This window comes from Sciurus vulgaris (assembly GCF_902686455.1).
Source record: "Sciurus vulgaris genome assembly, chromosome: 12".
In the NCBI taxonomy this organism is placed as follows: domain Eukaryota; kingdom Metazoa; phylum Chordata; class Mammalia; order Rodentia; family Sciuridae; genus Sciurus; species Sciurus vulgaris.
This window is the reverse complement of record NC_136473.1, coordinates 6,814,520-6,839,178: the sequence shown is the minus strand read 5'-3', so window position 1 is coordinate 6,839,178 and position 24,659 is coordinate 6,814,520. Positions and strand designations below refer to the sequence as shown.

Here is a 24,659-nt window from a genome sequence, read left to right as displayed (position 1 = left end):
CTCCGGGGCTTCTTGCGTGGTGGCGGCTCTGCTCCATTCATTCCAGCACGCAGCACTGCACCAGACTTTATTTTGTTACATGTGAAGACTATTCATCTTTCACAGTTACTTTATTAAGAACTAAGAAAAGACATTTAGTCTGCCCACAACTACCACATGGGGAAATTAAAAAATGAGTTGGCTGAGTATAGGAAGATATTCTTCCGATTACGCAGAATACATCATCCAGGCGCACTCAGACTTCTCGTAAACTAGGAAGAGAGCACCGGTAATCCAGTCAATAACAGTAAAAGGAACTCTGATTTTTACAGCGGACTTTGGGTTCATTCTTTCATAGCTCGCTAAAGGCCTACAGAGACCCTGAACCCTTACCCACAATAAAATATACAGATAAGGGATTCCGTATCCCTCTCCCTCAACAGGATTACTCTCTAACTCAGGAAGTACTTATTTAAAAAACTAATATTTTGCATCTGGTTAACCATAATGATCTGTAGTAACACCAGAGGATGAATATAGATAGGATCTGGAAGTCTTTGCTTAGCAGTGAAGCACACTTTTTAAATTCTGTGTGTGTGTGGTTTTGGGGGCACAGTGCTGGGCTTCAAACCCAGGGCCACAGCATGCCAGGCAAACACTCCACCACTGAGCCACAGCTCCAACTCTGTATCAATTTTTGTAGTCACCACTGTCAATATATGTCAGCACCCTGGGGTTCATATGCCCTGGGAAATGAAGGCAGCGGTTCGGCGGGGCCCGGGGGGGATTTTGTGTGATGAAAACATCGTTTCCGTGCAATCCCCAATCAAAGCTTGTTTGCATGTACCGTCATCATTGCACTGATCCCTTTGAAACATGTTCTAATCCTTACTCAGAGCCAGGCCTTTGGAAGGGTATTCCTGGAGTAAATTCTTTACCGAAGTGAAAGGTCTTGTTTTAGGGAGGTTCGCTTTGCCTCAAGCCTCTGCCTGTCTCTTTCTAGAAATCGGCCCCGCCTCTGTGATGGTGGGAAATCTCGTGTCTGGGAAGAGGATCGCCCAAGCCAGTGGCCGAGACCTTGGTCAGATAGAAGACAACGACCAGGCCCGGAAGGTGAGAGCCGAGGTCCAGACCTCGCGTTGTGTTCCCTCCACTGCGTGGATGGCAACGGTCCCCGTGCCAGTTCCACGTCCACTCCCAATGTGGCCTCTGTAATGGTCCTTTCCTACTTGCCCTCTGTCTTGCCAGACATGTCCTGCGCTTTTACAGGAAAAAATCAGTTTGCAAGGGAATATGACAGTTTAAAAATTGACTAGTGGCCCAGAAATGGGTAAGTAATGTCATCCCCGACCAGCAGGACCAAGGCGATGTGTGGAAATCCTCATCCTGGTTTAGGTCACTTTGCCACTAGTTTGATGGTGACCTCAGCTCTGATGTGGAGCCACCCAGCCTCCCAGTGACCTAGCCACCTGGCCTCTGTCCACTGGTCTCTGGCAGACAGACCTCCTTATTGTGGCTGTGGGAGAAGCCCCATCCAGATTCTGCCATGCACAGCTTACAACTTGCCCTGTGTAGCTGTGGGTCCCCATTATTACCACAAACCCCGACAGTGCCTGGGGCTCGCCAGAGGCCTGTTTCTCACAGCCTAAAGGTGTTCCCGCTCTGTATCCGCTGGTAAGAAGTATGACAAAATCAACCATTTAAAACTTAGCCAGTGTAGTAACATATAACAGTTTGCTAATTAGAGGCACTCGATCAGGCTAGGGTTGTGACTCAGTGGTGGGGCGCTTGCCTAGCATGCGTGAGACACTGGGTTCAATTCTCAGGACCACATATAAATAAAGGTCCATCCACAACTTCAAAAAATTTTGAAAAAAAAATAATAAAGCATTTGATCATTGTGTCCTCACCCACATGGTACATTTTTGTTGTTAAAAGGGATTAGAGTTATCCTGGCATGAAATAGGGCCTCCCTTTTTACTACAGAATGAGTAGTGCAGGGCATGTGGTCTGTAATCAGCAATGCAGTTTCATGGCACCAGGGACTTGCCACTCTGAACACATTATAGACACCGCCACCCCACCTTGTAATAGGTTATGTCTGATTGTCTCATTGCAGCCCATAGAAGTCAGTGTTGCATTGTCTGGCAGCCCCGGGGAAAGGCCCTGCTATACAGCAGCCGATGCACAGACCGCCAGAGAACTCCCTTGACTGAGGGCACTACCCAGCCCTCTGAGCTGTCAGTCCAAGTCAGGAGCAGTGAATTCTAAGTCACTGCAGGAAAACATTGGAAGCACTTGCCTGTCCTTTGATTATGTGTTTTTCAGAGATTTTCCTAAAAATCTCTGTGGGAAAGCCCTCACATATTTACTTCCATTTAATTTTGAGCTTGCCTAGCGCAGACTGCGGTGGCCTGACCCTGACACCAGTGCGTTTCCTGTTGCAGTTCCTGTTCCTCTCGGAAGTCTTGCAGTGGAGAGCGCAGACCACTCCGGACCACGTGCTGTACACGCTGCTCAACTGTCGGGTGAGGCACACCGAACTCGCGTTTCCTGGTGGCTGTCCTTATTGGATCTTAATTGCTTCCTGGGCCTGGGAAGTGCTCTTGCACACGCGCGTGTGTCATTATTAGCGTATTACCATTATACACGATATTGGGATTCACTTCGACATTTTCATGAATGCATATGTCAGTTTTCTCCTGTTCAGTCCCAGTACCTTCCCTTCTCCCCGCCCTCTGCTCTGCTGGCCTTCTTCTATTAGTTTTTTTCTAATTGGTGCATCACAGGTATACATAAAAGTGGATTTCATCATCATACGTCACGCATGCACGTAGCATAACTTGGTCAGTTTCTTTCTGCACTTCCTCCCTTTCCCATCCTCCATCCCCTTTCTCTACTCTGCTGTTCTCCCTTCTATCTGCACGAAATCCCCTTTCTTTATTCCTTGCTTTTATCTAGCTTCCACATATGAGAGAATGTTCAACCCCTGACTTTCTGAGTTTGACTTATTTCATTCAGCTTGATGTTCTCCAGTTTCATCCATTTGCCAGCACATGACATGATTTTATTTTTATGACTGAGGGAAACTCCATTGTCTTCGTATACCATATTTTCTTTATCCGCTTGTCTGTTGATGGCTCCTAAGCCGATTCCAAAACGTGGCTGTTGTGAATTGTGCTGCTATAAACATAGGCATACATCTATCACTATAATATGCTGGTTTTAGTTATTTGGGGTAAATACCAAGGAGTGGGATGGCTGGGTCATATGATGGTTCCAGACCTAGTCTTTTGAGGAATCTCCATACTGCTTTCCAGAGTGGTTGTGCTCACTGGCAACTCCACCAGAAGTGTATGAGTGTGCCCTTTCCCCCACTCCTCACCAGTATTACTGCTATGAGGAATTCTTCCTTTCTTTCATTTTTTTTTCCAGTATTGGGGTTTAACCCAGGGTCACTCTACCACTGCACTAGTCCCCAGCCACTTTTATTTTTTATTTTGAGATAGGGTCTTGGCCTCATACTCTCAAGCCTCTGAGATTAACAGATGTATGCCACTGCCCCTTTGTTCTTGATCGCCATTCTAACTGGACTGAGAGTCTTGGTTTTATTTCTTGACCTAAAGAAGGAAGTTCTTGCTCCTTTATAATATTCCTCACTTAATTCTTTCCCTTGAATCTTTTGGGAATCGCTTTTGTCTGGTGCTATTCATTTAAGGATGCTTTTAAGTATGATTTTATGCATCTATATATTGTATGTAGATATTTTAGCAGCCCTATTTTCTACCTGAAAACAAGTGATTGATAATATCTACAAAGAACAGTTCCAAACCTATTAGAGTTTTTATTTTAATTACCAAACTACTTCTTAAACATAAGTATTACTGGGCACAGTAGTGCACACCCATGATCCCAGCGGTGCGGGAGGCTGAGGCAGGAGGATCAGGAGTTCAAAGCCAGCCTCAGCAATGGCAGGGCACTAAGCAACTCAGTGAGACCCTGTCTCTAAATAAAATACAAAATAGGGCTGGGGATGTGGCTTAGTGGTTGAGTGCCTCTGAGTTCAATCCCCGGTACCCCTGCCCCCCCCCCAAAAAAAAAAGAAGTTAAGTGTTAATTACAGAACCTAGGAATAAAAGTCATTTCTCCTTTGTAAATATAAAGTTTCTGTTTCTCATTAGAAACTCAAACTCATTAAGTATTATTCCATAGTATCACTTAGGAATAAGGCTTTAAAATATGCGAGCAAATATTAACAGTAAAAATTAAATGCAGAAGTCTTCCTTGTTATGAAAATAAAGTCTGAAAAACAGACATTAAATTAGGTCATTCTGGCAGCTGCGGGCACCAGCAGCTCTTCACAAGCGACGGCTCTTGAGAGTTGCTGCTTATCGGAACCCTGCTACATACAGACACCTCTTGCCGTTTGAAGCAGTAGACTAATGGCCAATGAAGGCAAATGCTGACCACTTGACTGATCATTCCCTGAATCTCTGGTTTGGGTTTCCAGTTACCAGACCACCCTGCACATGTGATTTATCGCGTCTGACGACCCCTCACCCTCCACCATCTCACTTGTGCTTGTCATCTTTGAAATTGTCACGTGGGCTGAGTTGGCCTGGGGACCCAATGCTCTGCGTCTGCTCCAGGCCTTTTCCAGGAAGAGTCCTTAGGAACAGGGATGCCCTTCTTCCCCTCTCTGCCAAGCAGCTCTTCCTGCCTGCAGGTGCTCGGTGGCCTGGTCCAGACCTTCAGAGTACTCAGTACCATGAGTCCATGGTCTGAAATGTCCTCTTCCCCCTTTGCATCTGTTTCTGCACTGGAACCGTCCTCAGCCTAGGAACACAGACAAGACTCCCCTCTCTGAACACAGCTGTCTGTTCGCCTTCCTGGGCGTCTGTGACACTGTCCTTGGCTCCTTTAAATGGCTGCTTCTGCCTCTGTTCTGCATTCACTGTTTCTCCTGTGAGTTGACGACTTCTCTTTCTCTGTAATCTGAGCGGCTCTGCAGGGACTTCCAGTATCACCTGTAGACTAAAATCCACAGTGTTAACTCAAGCTGGCCTCCAGGGCCCTACACGCAACACCACCTCCAATGACTGTCTCCCTCCCCTGAATTCCTCCACCATTGCGGTATATGTCCCATACACCAAGCTGCATGGGACTGGGTCAGGTCTGAGTCCCTTTTCAGACTCTGACCCAGCACTGCCCAATCCATTGCTCCCATATGTGGGATGGATAAATGCCTGCATCTAAGCAGCTGAAGTGTACATGGTAGCTCAAGAAGTGCTGGATCCCTGTGTAGACAGATCCAAAACTGATGGAGGTGCACTCATGGAAGTGTGAGGAAAATGGAGCTAGTCTCACTGTCAACTTTGGGGGAAGTCCCTCTGACTGCTCACTGGAGTGATTCATGCTGGAGTGCCATGTTGATGACCAGGCCATCTGGCCTTGTGGATGTGCCTGTGCCCTTCAACCTCTGTTAGTACAGTCGTTTGCCATGGTCAGACACTGGATCTCTTGGAAAGTTGTTTTCTGGAACTGACTCACGCGCTTTAAAAGGGCTTCAGCAAAAACAACAGAAAATCAGATGGTGTAAGCTGTCGAGAACAAAGCCGTGACTAAATTCGCTTTAGATTGGCATGCAGTAAGTATGGCCCAAGGATGCCTTCTGTTAGGGGGAATCCACGGTTGCCTCAGGCCCTCTCCACGTTCTGTCCTGGCTTCTCTGAAGGGCCACTTCATCATGCTCATGAGAGGGTCAGATCCAAGCATCAGTGTTGGTTGACAGTTCCCTGCTGCCCCGGGTACACACTCAGTAAGGCTCAGTCTGGACCACAGCCACAGCCTCTGATCATCCATCGCTGTCATTTCTACTCAGATCACCTCTGAGTTCAGTGATGTCCGATAGGAATAAAACACAAGCCATGTGCATAATTGTTTTCTAGAACATTATCCAAGTGTAAGAGAAGGCAGGTGCGTTTGATTTCAGTAATGAGTGAGTTCTCCAGAGCATTGTCGTTCCAGCACGCCTGGCGCCCATCCTGGACAGAGTATTTCTATTGATTGACTTTGGCCACGTCTCACTTGCTTGCTGTTTTTTGTTTTTTTGTTTTCTTTTTTTTTTTTTAGTTATTTCTTTAGATTTTAAAATATAAATTCTCTTGGTTTTTTTTTTTTTTTTTTTTTTCATTCCTCAGTATTTTCAGTTTTTACGTAAACCTTTTAAATGGTGTCAGATTTGCGATCTTTGCCACTGGTATTTGTGCAGATCAAGGTCAATTGGTGGGTTCCTCTGCATGACCATTCCGTCTGGAAAACTAGAAGATTCCTTTGAGGAGAAGACGGCCCAGATTTCTCTAGTGCGATTACCTCACCTTGAAACCTCAGGCACTGGATATCCATGCGGTGCTCCTATGAAACTGACAAAGATGCCAGGAAGGGGTGGCTGCTTCCTAGGCTGAGCGTCCCCTGCTTTGTGGGACCACCCAGAAAGATCAGTTCTTGTCATTCTTAAAAACGACTGCTTGTGATTGATAGCTCTTTCTCGATTCCGTGGGTGGTGGTGCATGGCCGTTCTTAGTTGGTGGAGCGATTTGTCTGGTTAATTCCGATAACGAACGAGACTCTGGCATGCTAACTAGTTACGCGACCCCCGAGCGGTCGGCGTCCCCCAACTTCTTAGAGGGACAAGTGGCGTTCAGCCACCCGAGATTGAGCAATAACAGGTCTGTGATGCCCTTAGATGTCCGGGGCTGCACGCGCGCTACACTGACTGGCTCAGCGTGTGCCTACCCTACGCCGGCAGGCGCGGGTAACCCGTTGAACCCCATTCGTGATGGGGATCGGGGATTGCAATTATTCCCCATGAACGAGGAATTCCCAGTAAGTGCGGGTCATAAGCTTGCGTTGATTAAGTCCCTGCCCTTTGTACTACCGATTGGATGGTTTAGTGAGGCCCTCGGATCGGCCCCGCCGGGGTCGGCCCACGGCCCTGGCGGAGTGCTGAGAAGACGGTCGAACTTGACTATCTAGAGGAAGTAAAAGTCGTAACAAGGTTTCCGTAGGTGAACCTGCGGAAGGATCAAGTTTTAAATTCTTTTTTATTAAAAAAATAAAAAATAAAAAAAATAAACAAACTACTGCTTGGGAGAAAGAAATATGTCCCTGAATTCTGAGCTGAAAGGTCCTAGTGAGACTGTCCAAGAGCCAGTGGTGGAGACAGTGTCCAGGTGTGACCACGCTGTGGGCCTGCTGTGTGGTGGCGTTGTGTCAAATCAGCCTTGCAAGCTACAGGGAGAAAAGAGAATGTCAGAACCACTTTGTTTTTGGTTTTTTTTTTGTTTGTTTGTTTTTTTGTTTGTTTTTTCCTTTGCTACCAGCAATTGAACTCAGGGACACTTAATCACTGAGCCAAATCCCCAGCCCTTTTTATAGATGATTTAGAGACAGGGTCTCACTAAGTTGCTGGGGCTGGCTTTGAACTCATGCTCCTCCTGCCTCGGCCTCCCAAGCCACAGAGTTGATAGGTGTGTGCCTCTGGGCCCTGCTGAACCACTTCATTATTGCCATCCAAGGTGCCACCCGACCCTGTGAGTCCCTCCTGTCATGCTGGAGTTAGGATGCAGGGACACCTGCATCTCCTTGCACATCGCCAGTGTGACCGTGTGCCTGCAGAGTGACCCAAGTGTTTGGGGAATGTCATTCATTCAGCGTGTCCTTTCCACGCAGCACGGGCACCTGCCTGGTGGTCATCTGATGACGGTCCAGCCCCAGGTGTGGATGAGCACTGATTATGTGAGGCTTATCATGGGGCAGGGTGCCTCTTCCCAGGTAGCACCTCCTTAAGGGGATGGAGGGTAATTTTAATCTTCAGTCACCTCACCCGCTGATTTCAGAACATACTTCCCACAAAGGATGCTACTTCTCTGTGCCATCGTCAAATATCTGGAAGCTTCACCATTCATTGGTGTATGAGCAGCATAAGATGGCAAACATTGTTGTGAAAATTGTGTTTTGGGAGGTTGTCAAAGATAACGGATGACATGCAAATTGAATTTCACATTTTGTAAGTACCCATAGATAGGAATTTTTATGAACTAGAATCCAAACATATTTTGAAATTACACTCCTCTGGCTGCTGCTTGTGAGTCTTCTAAGTTTCTCAAGTCTCAGGACCCAAGGAAGTGGGTAAATCATGGCCTTTGTCTTTTGACCAACAGCTGTATCATTGGGGTTGTGCTCTTGCATTTTTCAGTACTATCATGAAATCCCTGAGAGAGCCTACTTTATGGAGAAAGGTGCTTTGTGTAGACTGACAGGTATGGAGGTGCAAGGTCGAATGGCCGCTCCCAACGGCCTCCTCGCTGGCAGAATCCTGAAGCAGTGCAGAGCTTCGTGTGGCATAAATCATGCATGAGTCTTCTGTCTTCCTCGTCTAATAAAGCCACCAAGCTTCAATCACGGGGGCTCTACCCTAATGACCTTATCTAATCCTAAACACTAATCAAAAGCTGCCATTAAACACTAAGGGTCCACCCTCTTGCTACCTCACAGTTCGGGTTAGAGTTTAGTACATGAAAATTTACAGCCTATCCAAACCGTAACAGGGGTCTGCTTTCACTCCCCCGAAGATGGGCGTGGGTCTTGGGTACAGAAGTTGTGCAGGGCAGAGGCTCGGTGGGCGTGCCACACTGTGGACCGTGGGGTGGTGCACGAAGCCTGCACAGCAGGGAGGTGCTCCTCGTGGAAACAGAAGGGGGGCCAGTACTACCGGTGCTCCTCTGAGATACACCGCCCCCCACTGAGGAGCGTCCCTTGTCAACCGTTCTGGGTGGTGGCCGACTTTCCTTATAAACAGGCCACCATGCTCTAGTGTCAAGGATGGACCTCAGTGGGGTCCCTCACCATCAGCTGTGCCATGCACCTCTGTCCCATCATCCGTTTGAAGAGCTTGCTGGCCATTGGGGACATGTGTCGGTTCATGTAGACAGGTGTGGTATCCACGAGTCCACAGGAAAACCTGAGCGTCTCGTCTCAGAGGCACCAAATTCTGTCCTGTTGGCTAGACTTCCTGGACTCCCGGTTTCCTGCATCATCTTGTTTGGGGTCTGTCTGTGCGATGTCATGCTTTCTGGCTCTTCTACACGTATCCATTTTGCTTTCTAACCTTCCTCTGAGAGAGGATCATTACGGAAAGCATGTGTGATAAAAAGGTTTAGTTCAGAGAGGTGGGAGCTGACCCTCTCCTGCACTGAAGAAACCAGCCCCTGCATCCGTGAGAAGGAACCCAAGGCCCATACCGCTCCAACCCCGGGGTGCAGAGGCCACCGGGCTGATGAAGTGACTCTGCAGAGGTCATCAGAGACCATCCCACAGCTGCCCAGAGCTCATGCTGATGACCAGCTGCTGGGCAAATGTTTTTGCTCAGCATCAGGTTCTTCTCGTGCATCTTAATTCTTTGCAAAGTAATCTCCTGCAGTCTCATCGGGCCCTGCCCACCCCGTCCCCCACCGTCTCTCCAGCATGGGTCTCTGGGATGGGGATCGTGCTGTATTTTTCCTGGCATTGCACCTTTGTGGTCCCAGAAGCACTGGTCACTTATCCATACAGTGGCCTCTCTTGCCATGACATGCTTAGTCCCCACACCAGCTTGCTGTGGCCTCTGAACTGTTGGGGTTCAGTCCCTGAGTGCCTCCAAAGTCTGCTCTGCTTTCCTGTCGCCTCCACCAGCTCCTGCACTCGTCCTTCAAGCTGCCGGCTTACCTAAGTGTTTAGCCTAGATTGTTCTTGGTCACTTTTCAGCTTCTAGAGTCCTCTCTCCCCGCTGGTCTGCTGGCCAGAATTGCCTTTTGTGAAGGAAAAGCCCTTTATCCTATTAATTACTTGAAGACAGAATTCGATGAGGCAGCGGCATATAAAACAGCTGTGGACCATGATCTCTTCACATCAGGAAAGGAGCCGATGAATTCTAATTGTGAAATGTATCCTCAGGAAAATCTTCGGTGCAACATTTATGATTTGCAACTTACTCATACTTTCTTTGCAGTTTAAACAGTGAATCCCACAGATTTCAACATTTTCTCATACTTCTCTTGCTATCAATCGTCTCTGATACCCCCTTTTTTAAACTCCAAAGGTGTTTTCTTTTGCTTCTGTACACTTTAAATCTTCACGAATGTGCATTTCCTTCTTTTTTTCCTTCAAGTATTTTTATGCAGCTTTTTTTTGAGACTTTCTTGATTTTTTTTTATGTCGTCTTAATAAACATTTTCAGTCTGTTTTTGTTTTTCAACATAGGAGTCCTGTGGTTTTTACTAGTAATTCTTACTGCTAGTGACAATTATACTTAATTCACAAAATTACTGGGGTTTTTCAAATTCAGGTATTGTAAACTCAGATAATAATATGTTAAAACATCTGTAGCTGGCTCTTCGCTGCTGTGCTTCTTACCTCATTGGTAAGATTGACTTGTGACGGTGTTGGTACAACTCTGAATCTATCGCAAATAGCCAAATTAACGATTTTCAATGCGCGACGTACGAGCTCGCTCAGGGAAGCTGTTACGGTCCAGGCATCTTAACCTCCTGCTCTTGTGCTACGCAGGGTACCATAGCAAACTCGCTGACCTGTGTCCAGCTTCATAAGCGCGCTGAGAAGATAGCCGTGATGCTGATGGAGCGGGGACACCTGCAGGATGGAGACCACGTGGCTTTAGTTTATCCTCCAGGTGAGGGAGCCGGACTCACCCCTCGGGTAGCTGAGTGGAGTGCCTGGGTTGTTGCTGACCACCACAACCATCCAGTTGGATATCAGCAGGGCTTATTTGTGTCTGGTTATCCCCACTTGCTGAGGGACTCGGCTACCTGTTATCCTCCTGTTAGAGGCTTAAATGAGGAGATGCTCACAAACAGTTCTGTGTCTGAATTTGTTGTATTAGATCACTGAGGTAGTTCACTTTACCAATAGTGAAGCCTTTCCTAATTTCATAAGGTCGAGCATTTCTGCGGAGAGATGACAGAAATTAAACTGCAAGTCTGCTCTTTTATCTCCTGCCTCAAAGAACAGGTCAAATGAAGTGCCCACCCAGGAGGACCAACACCCACAGCAGGGAGTTTAAGGTCTTTTCTCTTAGCCGACTCGGGGAGACCAGAGCTCATGCTGGTGGGATGGCGGTCACGGAAGTGTGTTCTGCCTCAAGTTGGTTTTCCCCCCGTTCAGGCATAGACCTCATCGCGGCGTTTTACGGTTGCCTGTATGCAGGCTGTGTGCCAATAACCGTCCGGCCTCCGCACCCGCAGAACATCGCCACGACCCTGCCGACTGTCAAGATGATCGTGGAGGTAACCCACGCCCGGAAGCCTGTGGGCACTTCACCGGCCAGACCCTGGAGTCCTCCAGGGCAGCTGCTGGCTGTGGGTGCTTGAGTGTGCGTGCCATCGGGTAGGACAGGACGCGCTCTCTGCCTTCAAGAAGCCTGTGACTTAGGGCACGGGAGCGAGGCTAGAAGGCAGCAGCCACCGCAGAGCATCAGAGTTAACGGTGCCCCAGAGGAGGCAGCCCTGGGAGAGGGTGCCTCCACCATCCTGGGGAGTCCCCACCAATGCGCAAACCAACCAAATGAAATTACATTTGATTACTTTTAAGTTACTTCCTCAAAATTTAGAAGTTGCCTGTACCTTTTTGAAAACATAGATGTGTTTTGTTTTGTTTTGTTTTACATCTGGGGACATTTAGGAGCTAGGAGTGGTGGTGAACACCCCAATCCCTGCTGCTCGGGAGCATGGAAATTCCAAGTTTGAGCTCAGCCTGGGCAACTTAGCAAGACCCTGTCTCAAGATTTTAGAAAAGAGCCAGGGATGTAGCCCAGCGGTAGAGTCCTTGCCTAACAAGAATGAGGCCCTGGGTTCCATCACCACTACTACCAAAGAAAAGAGGGGAAAAAAAAAATTGGAACGTTTTTCCCCTATTGGAGGAGGAGCCATGAGGAGCAAAGTTAGTTTGGGCACACAAGGTGCCAATGTCTAGGGCCACACATGGACGTTCTGCGTAGTCATGGTGGAGTCCTTGCATGGCCGGTCTTCTTATTAGAAGGTGTTGACGCATCTGCCCGTGTGTGACATTTTTAGTAGAGCAGAGCAGAAGTGAGGGCAGTGGGTGCTGGTGTCCTTTTCTGATTCGGAGCCTAACCCTGGGTGCAGGTGTGGGGACCTGAGTCCCAGCCCTGTCTGCATGTGCGTGCAGTCGGGTTCTGCCCCTCTGCACTCCAGCTGGCTCTTGGGGAGGAAGCAGAGCGCTGGGAACCTCCTCTGCCTCCTCAGCTAGCAAGCACAGCGAGCGGTGCACGCACGTGTTGACTTCCGGTTTACGTTCACTCACTCACCCTCCCCACTCTGGTCCTCAGGTGAGTCGCTCTGCCTGTCTGATGACAACGCAACTCATCTGTAAGCTGCTGCGGTCCAGGGAGGCGGCAGCCGCTGTAGATGTCAGGACATGGCCCCTTATACTGGACACGGGTCAGTACCTGAGCCAGCTGGACAAGTGTTTTTGCTCACATGGTCTCTAGTTGGGGCAGATATCCTGACAGCTTGCTTTGTTCACCAGATGATTTGCCAAAGAAGCGGCCTGCTCAGATCTACAAACCCTCCAACCCCGACACGCTGGCCTACCTTGACTTCAGTGTGTCCACGACTGGGATGCTAGCTGGCGTAAAGGTGAGAAGTGGTGCAAGTCCTCTGGAGAAACAGGTGCGAGTGTGCTTCCGTTCAGGCTGTAGTGAGTCTGACCCCTCGGACAGTCCTCAAGGCCGAGGCCGACCGGTTCTTCCTGAGTGTCCAGTGAATTTTTGTATTATCACAGTTGCACTTGCCCATGATGGAATATTGCGCGGGTTTTGCTGGTGGTCAAGCCCTCGTATTCTGGTTTTGATCTCTGCACATGGCAATTTCTTGCTTTTTAAACTCGCATTCCATTATAGCCTGTCAGATTCTTGCTTAATGAAGCTACATGGATCCTTTTGCCTTCCAAGAATGAACAACCAATATGTCACCCAGAATGAGGACTCTCATAGCTCAGATGATGCCCAGGTACTATGTGGAACTGCACAATTAAGTTCCCTGTGACCTGTTCTGAGGTATCTGCCTCTGATCATCTGGTGAGTTTGCTTTATTGACCTCACTTTTCTCTCAGACTCGACCTATCTAAGTTGGTATTCCTTTGAGGTTGTATGCCAAATTAACTACAATATTGAATAAAACTTTTGAAAGCTTTTTCAAATAAATATTTTTCAAACCAAGATAAATTGGTGGCTACAGTACTAAAGCTAGCTTTGAGCTTTCTGCTGTCATAGCCAGAGAAGAAACATACTTTTGACTGTTTTCATGATGTACAGAAGCAGAAGTTATAATAGTCAATCTTCATTTTTTTATTAATGTGCAACAGCAATGCAGTCTGTTCATTACTTCCTGGTGATTCCACTTCATCTAAGTTATGCATTCGAGAAAATCCGGAGATGACTAACGAGACTTCCTTTCAAACTTACAAAAGATTTTCCTCAACTTCAGACCATTTAATTTGATGAGACCTGAAGTGAAATGTACTACAGTGTCAGTGAGGGAGAAACCTGTGGTCTTTAGGAACTGAGAGGCACAGAACTGAGTCCAGGCGGAAGTCCCTCGTACCTCAAGGTCTTGCAGATCACAGAAGTGGCTATTGTTCCTAGAAAGAATTTTTTCTTAATTTCAGTTTTGGGATAAAAAATGTTATTGGGCATTGACATGCATACCAAAAAAAGACAGCTTGGCATAGTGGCTCAATCCTAGCTCCTCTGGAGGCTGAGACAGGAGGGTTGAGAAGTCCTTTTTTTTTTTTTTTTTTTTTTTTAAACATTTTTAGATGGACACAATACCTTTATTTTTATGTGGTGCTGATGTTCAGACCCAGTGCCTCACACATGCTAGGCAAACACTACTTCTGAGCTATAACCCCAGCCCAGGATTGAGTTTGAGGTCTGCCTAGACAAAATAAGTCCTTGTCTCAAAGCGAAATATTTATAAAGGGCTGAGAGGTAGCTAAGTGGTTTAGTCCCCAATACCACAAACAAAAGGATAAGTATATCCATCAAGCTGGGTGTTCAACACTCCCTAATGAGTGTTGAAGAATATCAAATTTTGGATGAAACCTAACAACATGTTTATACATTGAGGTTTTATGAATTTACCTACTTAATAATTGACTTTGTGCTCTGAAGGTTCCTTATAGACCTACATGTACATTCGCTTAAGATCAATAAGAAGGTCGTATAAAAGACCCATGCAGCACCTACAGTGGACTTCAGTTAGATGGCTTATTGGTTTCCCCAAAGAATTCTGGAACTCTCTGTGGCTTTCCATTACCACCCATCAGCTTCCCAGCCCTTTTGGTTGATGTCTCTGCCCATGGTATTGTTTTGTGTGTGCGGCTTTTTCAGTGGCTTAAACACTATTTTCAGACCCTCATTTTAACATCAGCCAATCAAAACTGCACTGAGAGGTAAATCTGTCCACGATAAGTCACACAACATATCCCAAAATAAAGTAGGGTGGGGTTGACCTCATCCCTGGTTCCTCCCCATCAATACCGTATTTCATTGCAAAATCACCACCATCAGGTTAACATATATTTGCAAGTGTCCTGTGTGTCCTAATCTTGCACCAAAAGCAGTTTAGTGATAAATGATTAAGTAATCCTGACACAATTTTTAAAAGCTTCATATAATGGTCACACTCTTTTTTGTAAAAAAAAAAAAATTGGCACAAAATCTGTGACTGTGCAGTGAAATCATCTCTGCTTCGTGTCTGTCTTAGAGTAGATTATTCACACTTGTTGATTTGGGATTTTGCAAAACTAATTCTGTATCCAAGTCTGAGTCTTTAGAAGAATTGGCTGTTTTTCTCATTCGGGTTCCAGAAAAGCTTCCCGAGTCGCGCTCCTTAGTTTATGACGAGGGCAGGGTCCAGAGCTAGGATGAGTTTGGGGACAGAGCAGTCGACTTTATTGCTCTTGTCTGACCCTTTCCTTTCTTGAGACTGTGGAAGTCACCCTTGAGGCCCAGCAGGCTGCAGAGTTCCAGTCAGGGTGACGTGTGTACCTTCCTCTCCGCTGTCCTCACGCTGTAGACGTTTGTCCAGACATTGACAGGTCTTGGATTTAGCAGAGAGCAGGCGCTGCCTTGTTCTTATGTCCCTAGCTCCTAACCCAATGCCTCATAGAGAACAAGCGCTCGGTGTCAGTAGTTCGAGGTTAGGTGCACCACAAGCCACCTGTGCATTGCCAGCAGACCCTGGAGTGTCACAGGAGTGAGGCACGGTCACACCTCGGAGGTCGGGTGAACACGACACCTTTGCCGTCTCCTTTCAGGCATCACGAGAAGCCCTGAGTGTGAACCTCCTGCTTAAATGCGAAACAATGTCATTGCCTTTGAAGTTGTTGGGTCCTGAAGCACCAGGGAGTTTTGGGAGTGGTTTATTTGCTGAAAATGGGAAGGAGGACGAGTGTGTCAGCAGCCAGTCTGTCCAGGCTCGCCCACAGTTGTCCCTGTCCTGCAGTCTCTTGGGCATCCAGTGTTAAGTAGTGTGCGTCCGCTGCAGCCGTGCTGCCCTGTGTTCTGGGCGGAGGGCCTCACGTGTCCGTGTTGACTGCTCCTCGCTGTCTTACAGATGTCCCACGCAGCCACCAGTGCCTTCTGCCGTTCTATTAAGCTGCAGTGTGAGCTTTACCCTTCTAGAGAAGTGGCCATCTGTTTGGACCCCTACTGTGGACTTGGATTTGTCCTCTGGTGCCTCTGCAGGTGAGATTCCTCTTCCATATCTTCAAAATAAATTTTTAAAAAGAAGCCGTATGCCTTTCCTCCTCGATCGTTGGCCCTACCGGGCAGCCCTGAGCACTGGCGCCTCCAGAGGATGCCGAGGCCACAGCTGGATGCAGAAACCCACTGCCTGCTCTTGAGCACCCGACCCCTACCTCGGGGACAGAGCAGTGCCCATGTGGCTTTCCACTTTCTCCTGCAGCCACCACGGCCTGACCCTTAGGCTTCCCAAGAGGACTCTTGGGCTTGGTTCTTCTGCCCTCAGCTGGCGGTTGCGCCTGCTGAAGTTCCTCTTGGACCAGGGGCAATATGGGCTCTTGCCACCTCCTCCTCCCTCCTCCCTGGCTTTTCCCTGGAGGAGGTCTTGCAATGGGACATGCCCAAGGGCTGAGCTCACCTCTGAGGCTGCCGGTCTTCACTATGAGCCAACTAAGTGCATCTGTAGAATGAGCGAATGAGGGGGTGTACAAATGGCTATTTACCAGGATATTTTTTTCCTGAATATACATGTGTGTTCATTGTAGAAATTTTAGAAATACAGTATACACACAGTTGTCCATAATCACAACACCTAATACACTGTGGTATCAGTAAATACATTTTTGCCTGTAGCCTTCTGTAGCTTGTTTTCTAATGTAGCATACTTAGCAAATTCACATTTATATACATTTACATGTATATATTGCAAATTTACATGTATATAATGCACTAGAATGAACACCAGTGCCCATGATCCAGCTTCACGTGTATCAATGTTTTATCAATTTTGTTTCATCTCTAGTTTTTCTTTTTTCAATGGGGCATTTTAAAGCAAACACAAACATTGTACTGTTTCACCCATAAATCTTTAAGTGTGCTTATAATTTTATAAATGTTTGTAATTAGCATATTTATAAAATTGAGATGCTACACTCTGATTTTTTTTTTTTTTCCATAATGGTCTATAGTGGATATTTTCTTATCTTTTAATTTTTTTTTTTTTTCATGGTGCTGGGGATTGAACCCAGGGCTTAGTGAGAGAGTCTCACTAAGATGCCGTCTGTGGATCTCACTGTGATCCTCCTGCCTCAGCCCTCCACATAGTTGAGATTCTCAGTGTGCAGGTGTGCACCACCACACCTACTTTAAACACTCTCACAGGACAATTATTTTTAATGCATTCATTTTTAATAGTGTTGGATTAAAATCTAATCCTGTAATTTTAGAAAACGGTGACATTCTAATTAGTACCATTAAGCTTTTTGAGAAGGTGCTTGTTGAAGGGAAAGCTCTTCCTGTGAGTCATTAATAACAACTGTGGGTCTTTAAGGACTTGGGCAGGTTGCACTGAACCTTTCACGAACAGTCCTCTTTCCAGCAAATTCAGAAGTCTCCAAAGACAGTATTCTGCTGATTGTCCTGCCACAATAAAAATGAATGTTTAATAGCTACAAGCCTCTACATTCTCTAAAATCCCAAAGAACTCGCTTTAAAAAAAGATAAAGAAAAGCCTTGGATATCAGATGCACTATTACTAACATACCGAGGGGGTGAATTTGGGGAGGCCTCACCCTGCAGGCCATGAAGACGTCGTGCCGGCAGGGAAGGAGGGCCCGCACACATAGAGGCTGCTGGCATGGGTATGGGAGCCAGGCAGGAGAGGGATATAGCAGTGGAGGGAGGCCGGTGTCATACAAGGATTAAAAATAAGTATACGTAATAAGGATAATGAAAGCCAGATTCCTTCATGTTGGCAAAGGATGTTGTGTTACAAATTCAGAATGGAAGTACAGTTATTTCTTAAGTTGGATTGCATTTAGACATGTTGTAAATGCCTGCTTTTCAGCAGATACTGGTAAGTTTAGAAACGCAGACGTGTTCTGTGTGTACGAATGCATGTGCACGTATTCCACAGCCCTGTCCATGAAAGGACTGGGAGCAGTGAACACATCTAGCAACTGTATTACCTATTAACTACCATTTTCTTCTAAAATGAACTAGGGCTCCTTCCAGAAGTAACTGCTTTCAAACTTGGGAAAGAATATGTACAAAATGACCCTGGAATGTCATTTTAAGCTAGAAAGCCAGGAAAGGCTCGAAGAATGAGGGGGCCATGTCAAAAGGACAGAACGGTTAGTTTGAGAGTGCCTACCGGGTAAATTGGGGACAAATTTTACATCAAAATAAAGATCACAACAATTTAGAACATTTTGAATAATATAGGAAATTGCGTATTCAGACAGATGAGCATGATGAGCAAGAATGTTTATGGTAGCCATCCACAAAATAATTAGTTGTAAAGGGGGAAAGACACTTTGGGGTGGAGAAGCCACAGCCAATGACTGAGCAAATGCCATTGGTAAGGGTGCAGAGTCCTGAGCCACTCCACAGGCCAGGAGAGGAGACTGGCATCACTCCTGCTGTGTTCCTGCCAAAGATGTTCATCCCAGATCTAGTGACATGAAACATCAGACACAAAGTTCAGGGACACTCAACATCAGGAGTGCCTGTAATCTTTGTAAAACTTGGGTCCCAGCACAAAGGGAATTCCAAAAATCATCTCTTCTGGGCAAAAGAATCTGAAAGATAACAGCTTAAGTACGTGTCTGAGTCTGACCTGGACTGGATCTGTCCACTCTAAAAGATGTAATCGGGACAACTGGAGAAACTCGAATAAGGGTTTGAACTTGAATGGGAGAAATTTATCAGGGTCCAAATTTTGACGGTTTAATTGGTTTACAGAGGAAAATATAGACATTTGTTGGAAATGCCCCCAGAAGTATTTGGGGCTGATGGGACATTGGTATTGTGATTCACCATTGAATAATTCAGAAGGATAAAGTTGTTTTGACTATACTTGGAACTTTTGTGTAATTTTGTGGGTGTAAGTAAATCTTGATCTTCATTCTAAATCTACCTTCAATCACAAAATAGAAGATTGTGTATATAATGAATTGTTGCAAAATGTTTTCTAAGATCAGATGTGTGTTTTGAAAGCATGTCAGATAGTCCACATTCATGCATTGGAAGATTCGGTATCAAAATGCATTTCTCCACTTGTGCCTGAAGGATGATACACTCTCAGGATGGTCAGGTCATGGGACTGGGTAAACTTGAGTATCTGGCTGGTGAGAAATAATTCATTTTAGTCAGATTCAGAGAAAAATAAGAGTCTTCTCACTAAAGAGAATTCATTTGCTTTTATACACACACACACACACAAAGGTCTTGCTGTCATTTTTCCACTTTCTTTTTGTTCACTTTAAAGAACTGAGTAAAGGCTTCATAATAAAATCTATCTGTAAAAACTACCTATAATGATATTTCATTAGGAGAAATGGCCCAGTTACTTTTAGGAGAAATGGATAATTTGTCAGATAATTAACTGCAGTGTTTACTTCAACCTTTACCTTAAAAATAGTCCTAGTTTATTAAAATTTTAATTAATGACGCATGGATACACTGTTGCAAAAGTGAGCTCTTCCCCTGAAAGTAAAAATCAGAGCTGCTAAACTAAAAACAGATGTATTCAGCCTTGGGGACTGAACAGACAAGCTGTCTACTACTGGTGTCATTGTCCCCTGCATGCTGTCTTGTTGATTCACTTCTACATTTCTACCTTGGACAGCTTTGATTTTTTATTTATTTGTTGCTTCAGCTCAGCTTTATGAAATTTTTCTGCTGAAATGATATTGGGAGTTGTAGATGAATTGCAGTTAATATTTTGTTTAAATTCTCAATTCCGCTTTTCTGAGCCACTTCAAAAAAAGAAAGCTGTTTTTGTCAAAAGGTACTTTTATAGTAGATAACTTAAGATTTGGAGTTTTAAGATTTTGTTTTTGTGATTGCTGAAAGTTTTCACAATAGATTCTAATTGATAAGTAATACTGGCTGTAATGTTAATAATAAGAAACTGCCAACACCAGGCGTGACACCTTTTATTAATTGGTATGTTCCCAGTCGGTGGATTTTCAATACTGCACTGAGCAGAGGGGGTCCAGAACCCTTTGCAGCCCTGTTGAGGTCGCTGGGTTACCTCACCACTGGAACCCTTGTTTTCAGAGCCTCTGAGTTTTCAGCCAAACACTGAATTCCCCTAAACTTTGTCCTGAGCAAAACATCCCTAGAGTAACCTTTATTATCACAAGAAAATAAGGCACAACAACCCAAGGTAGAGAACTCAAACCTGTAGACAATATTGTGTCCAAATGTGTGTTTAGAGAAATAAAATCCTGTGGAGTTTGTTAAAAAAAAAAAAAAAATGCATTTCTCCCCAAACTCATTCATAGGTTCAGAATGATTCTTATCAAAATCTCAGCATGCTTTTTCTTTTGCAGAAATAGACAAAATGCTCCTAAAAGGGGATACAAAGGACCCCCAGTAGTCAGAATAATTTTGAAAGAGAATAACAAGGTTGGAGAGCTCAGACTACCAGAATGCCACTTCTTTTTTTTTTTCTTTCTTTCCATTTAATGTCCTTGTTTATTCTTAAAATGTGCTTGCCTTTATAAAAGGATTGCTAACCAACCACACACAAACATCTTTCTTTTTAAGGATTTTTTAAATTATTTTTTTATTTTTACAGACTGCATTTTGATTCATTGTACACAAATGGGGTACATCTTTTCATTTTTATGGTTGTGCACAATGTAGATTCATACCATTCATGTAGAGAAAGCAATCATGAACTTCATCTGGAAGAATCAGAGACCTCAAATAACCAAAACAATCCTGAGCAGAAAAAGTGAAGCAGGAGGTATCACAATACCAGACCTTAAACTATATTACAGAGCAATAGTAACAAAAAATGGCATGGTTTTGGCACCAAAATAGGCAGACCAATGGAACAGAATAAAGAACACAGAGACAAACCCACATAAATATAGTTACCTCACACCAGACAAAGGAGCCAAAACATACAACGAAGAAAAGATAGCCTGTTCAACAAATGGTGCTGGGAAAACTGGAAATCCATATGCAGTAAAATGAAATTAAACCTCTATCTCTCATCCTGCACAAAACTCAACTCAAAATGGATCAAGGTCTTAGGAATTAGACGAGAGACCCTCCACCAAATAGAAGACAAAGTAGGCCCGGATCTTCATCATGTTGACTTAGGATCAGACTTCCTTAACAAGACCCCAAAGCACAAGAAATCAAAGCAAGAATCAATAAATGGGATGGAGTCAAACTAAAAAGCTTTTTCTCAACAAATAATGCCACTTCTTGATTTCAAAAATTACTGCAAAGCTACAGTAACCAAGACAATGTGGTACTGGTATATAAATAGACTGATGTGGATGGATGGATACATATCAGTGAAACATAATTGAGAGTCTAAAAATAAACCCTATGTATATTGTAATTTTTTTTCTTAAAGGTACCAAAGCAATTCACTGGGGAAAAAAAAAAAAAACACACATGCAAATGGCCAACATGCACATGAAAAGATGTCTAGCATCAATTAAAGAAAACAAAAAATTAAAATGATGTGAGATATACTTCACCTGCACTAGAACAGGTACAACCAGAAAGAAAACCAAAGTTGAACCAAACAAAGTAGCAGTAACCATGTGTGTGGAAAAACTGGGATTGTCATACCTTGTTGATGAGACTGTACAATGGGGAAACCACAGTTGGGTTTGACTTAAAAATTGCATGTCAGTTTACCATGTGACCCAGCAGTCCCACCTCTAGGCATCCACCTGAGAGAGGAAAGCTTGCATCTACAGAAAGATTTGATCCAACTGTTCCCAAGAGCCTTAGTCCAATCCAGGAAGTTGGGTGGGGCTCAATCCATGTGTCCATTAGCAGGTGAATCGATCGACAAGATTTGTCATCTGTACTGTGGAATACTGACTACTGAGTATGTGTGTGTTGGGGGCTAAGGGGGACTTCAAAAGCATCATGCTAAGTGATCGAAGCCAGACCCAGTACTATGGTTGTTTTCCACTGTGTCATTTCATCATCTGTAGTCATTGATTCACTAATTTGTAAATTTTTGTTAGATACCAAAAAGTCTTTTTAATCATTTTGTTAATTCTGAAATTAAGATCCAAACTGGCCAAGCTCAGCTTCCAGAAACTCTTAGACAATAATTTCTTCAGAGTAAGCAACCTGCTATTAAGAATATTAGTCTTGTCCATAGGGGTATTTATCACCAGTGCCAAAAAATCAATATTGGCTAATAAGTGCAACAATCAATCAGCATTTGTTGGACTGGGCAAGTAGAAACCTCATGAGTCAGGTTTTCCTTTATCAGGATTTATCAATTTTGCCTGCCTTTGACTTCATTTTTATGGGGGTGAAGAGGCAGGAGAAACTCTGTTGGATTTTTGCAAGCTGGCCTGCAATTCTGTAGCCTTGAGTTCACCTTGCGCCTCCAACCTCCCGTGTGTGCGAACAGTCCTGATGTAGCAACTTGTTAATCCTGAGACGTGTTCTAGAGAAAGTAGGGGGTTATGTGTGTTTAATCTTCTTCATTTTGGGTCTCCCTGTAATGGCATGTATAAAGTAAAATTTGGGAACAATGTGGAAATGACAGTCAAAATTAAGAGGAAAATTGTTTCTCAGAGCCATACATAGTTTGTAGGCTAACTCTGGAGTTCTGTGCCCTAAAGCAACAGTGAACAAGACTTAAAGGGGGGGCGCCTCCCAGAGGCGGGACATCAAGTCCAGCAAACCCAGTCCAGGTGGGAAGCGCTCCTGTGTGCTGCCCAGCTCCAGGCAGAGGCCAAGATGAGGCTGCTTGTGCCAGAGTCTCCAGGACTCCATCTCCACCACAGGGCGTGGTCTGCCTGTGGCTGAAGCGGGAGAGATGGCGCTCGCCCCTTAGGTGCGTTGCTGGTGCCAAGGAGAGGCGCATGCTTCGAGGTGTCGGCTGCATTCACAGCGATGTACAACCATAACCAGTATTTTCAATTTTTTTCTTGGCTCCAAACTGATCTCTCCCCATTCCTTCCTCCTCTAGCCCCTGGTATCCCTCAATCCACTTTGAGCTGGTGCGTTCTTCACAGGTGTGGAATGCACAGTGTGCCTGGCTCCTCTGTCTGGCTTATTTCACTCTGCATCCTGTTTTCGAGGTTAATTCACATTGCAGCATGTGTCAGAACCTTCGTTTTATAGTGGTAAATGGTGTGTGTGTGTGTGTGTGTGTGTGTCTGTACACACACATGCCCCTGAAGTGCACACCTAGAAATGGCTAAAATGGTGAATTTTATGTTACGGATTTTTTGACCACAATAAAATTCCTAAAGTGAGGACAAAATAGCCAATTTACAGCTGAGTGATAACTTGAGGATTGACGTTCCTTCCCTCTGTGCCCAACCTCCTGGCTCTCAAATGATTAATGCCCTTTGAAAAGGCCACCCAAAAAGGTCAGTTTGCAATATTTCCTTTTGACAAAAATAAATGAAGCTTGGGAATCCAGGATTAAAGAAAGAAATGGAAACTTACCCCAGGATGCCCTTCAGCACGTTCCCGGAGGAAGAGCTCTCCACAGGAAGGGTCTCCTTTGAAGTAGATTCGGCGAGCTAACTCCCTTCCATTCCTGAACAGGATGGATTCTTGCTAATGATTCTGGACGGCACGAAACAAGATTGGCCACTTTAAAGAAGACATAGCTTTAGAATTATAGCTGTGAATGTGGCCTAATATGCTATTTCGCCTATGAAATTTCATATAGCTAGCAATTCTTCCATTTAAGTCTTAACAGTTGATTGATTTGGGATATTTTAATGTGCAACATCTATTATTTTCCTCAGTCCACTAATATGGAGATAAAAAAGAATGGTAGTGTTTACCTTGGTGTTTTTCTGTTGGACGATTTGTTTAGATCATTTAAAAGTAAAAACTCTGTACCTGACAGTTTCAGTGACTATCTCCTTGAATTGTGCTAATTTTCTTTCCTTCACTCTGCATGTTGGTATTCTAAACCAGGGGTAGGCTCAGGTTTTTGTTTTGTTTTTTTAACTGTAGATGGACACGATACCTTTATTTTATTTATCTTTTAAGTAGTGCTGAGGATCAAGCCCAGGGCCTCAGACATGCTAGGCAAGCACCCTACCACTGAGCCACAGCCCCAACCCCATGGTACAGGTCTCCTTAAATGGGCATTTATCAAAATTTTAGCTCCAGTGTTCTCCATCCCAGCCCGTCAGTTTAAAGCTGCTGGAGACCATATTTAAACATAACAAGTGGCAGCCTTGTTCCCTAAAGACCTATATTTACAAAACACAAGCCACATCTGTGGTTTGAGAGCTCCTGTTCTGAACTTCCCTGACTTTCTACCAAAACATGATGCCTGTGTCCTCTACAGAAAAGGTCCTGCTTCAGCTCAGCAGCATGGAGAGAAACCCGACAGCCTCACGGCCTTTACACGTTTTAGATCAGTGTCCACAGTGGGAATACCTGCACTACAATTCCTGTGGTGTTCCATGCTTCAGGAATGTCTTCAGAAACCTGATTTCCTTTTACGGAGTTGGTTTTACTGTCCCTGTCTTGCAAATGACAAAAGGGGCTTGTTTGAAGTCCTTCTGTTTCTGAGATGAGCATTGCCCTAGCTTTCTCGCCTTGCTGAGCACCGCCCGATGGCCTGTCCTTTCTCCACAGTGTGTACTCTGGGCACCAGTCCATTCTGATCCCACCCTCGGAGCTGGAGACCAACCCTGCCCTGTGGCTGCTTGCTGTGAGTCAGTACAAAGTACGAGACACCTTCTGCTCCTACTCGGTGATGGAGCTTTGCACCAAGGGGCTGGGCTCCCAGACAGAATCCCTCAAGGTAAGCAGCTGCATGCCCAGCCTGAGCTCAAGAGAGCTTGTCCCCTGGGGGGACGCTGTGATGGGTCAGGATGGGTCA

At 45.1% G+C, this 24,659-nt stretch overlaps 1 protein-coding gene across 5 annotated transcripts in view; it reads left to right on the top strand.

Annotated features, from left to right (window-relative positions):
• Positions 1–24,659, top strand: part of DIP2C (disco interacting protein 2 homolog C) — a 373,178-nt gene that overhangs the window by 308,591 nt on the left and 39,928 nt on the right. For all 5 annotated transcript variants that reach the window (XM_079107787.1, XM_079107785.1, XM_079107786.1 and 2 more), the window contains 8 exons: positions 983–1,092; positions 2,427–2,507; positions 10,585–10,708; positions 11,200–11,321; positions 12,383–12,494; positions 12,583–12,692; positions 15,675–15,805; positions 24,413–24,581. In XM_079107787.1, coding sequence (XP_078963913.1) covers positions 983–1,092; positions 2,427–2,507; positions 10,585–10,708; positions 11,200–11,321; positions 12,383–12,494; positions 12,583–12,692; positions 15,675–15,805; positions 24,413–24,581 — 959 coding nt within the window. The remainder of the gene's footprint in view (positions 1–982; positions 1,093–2,426; positions 2,508–10,584; positions 10,709–11,199; positions 11,322–12,382; positions 12,495–12,582; positions 12,693–15,674; positions 15,806–24,412; positions 24,582–24,659) is intronic.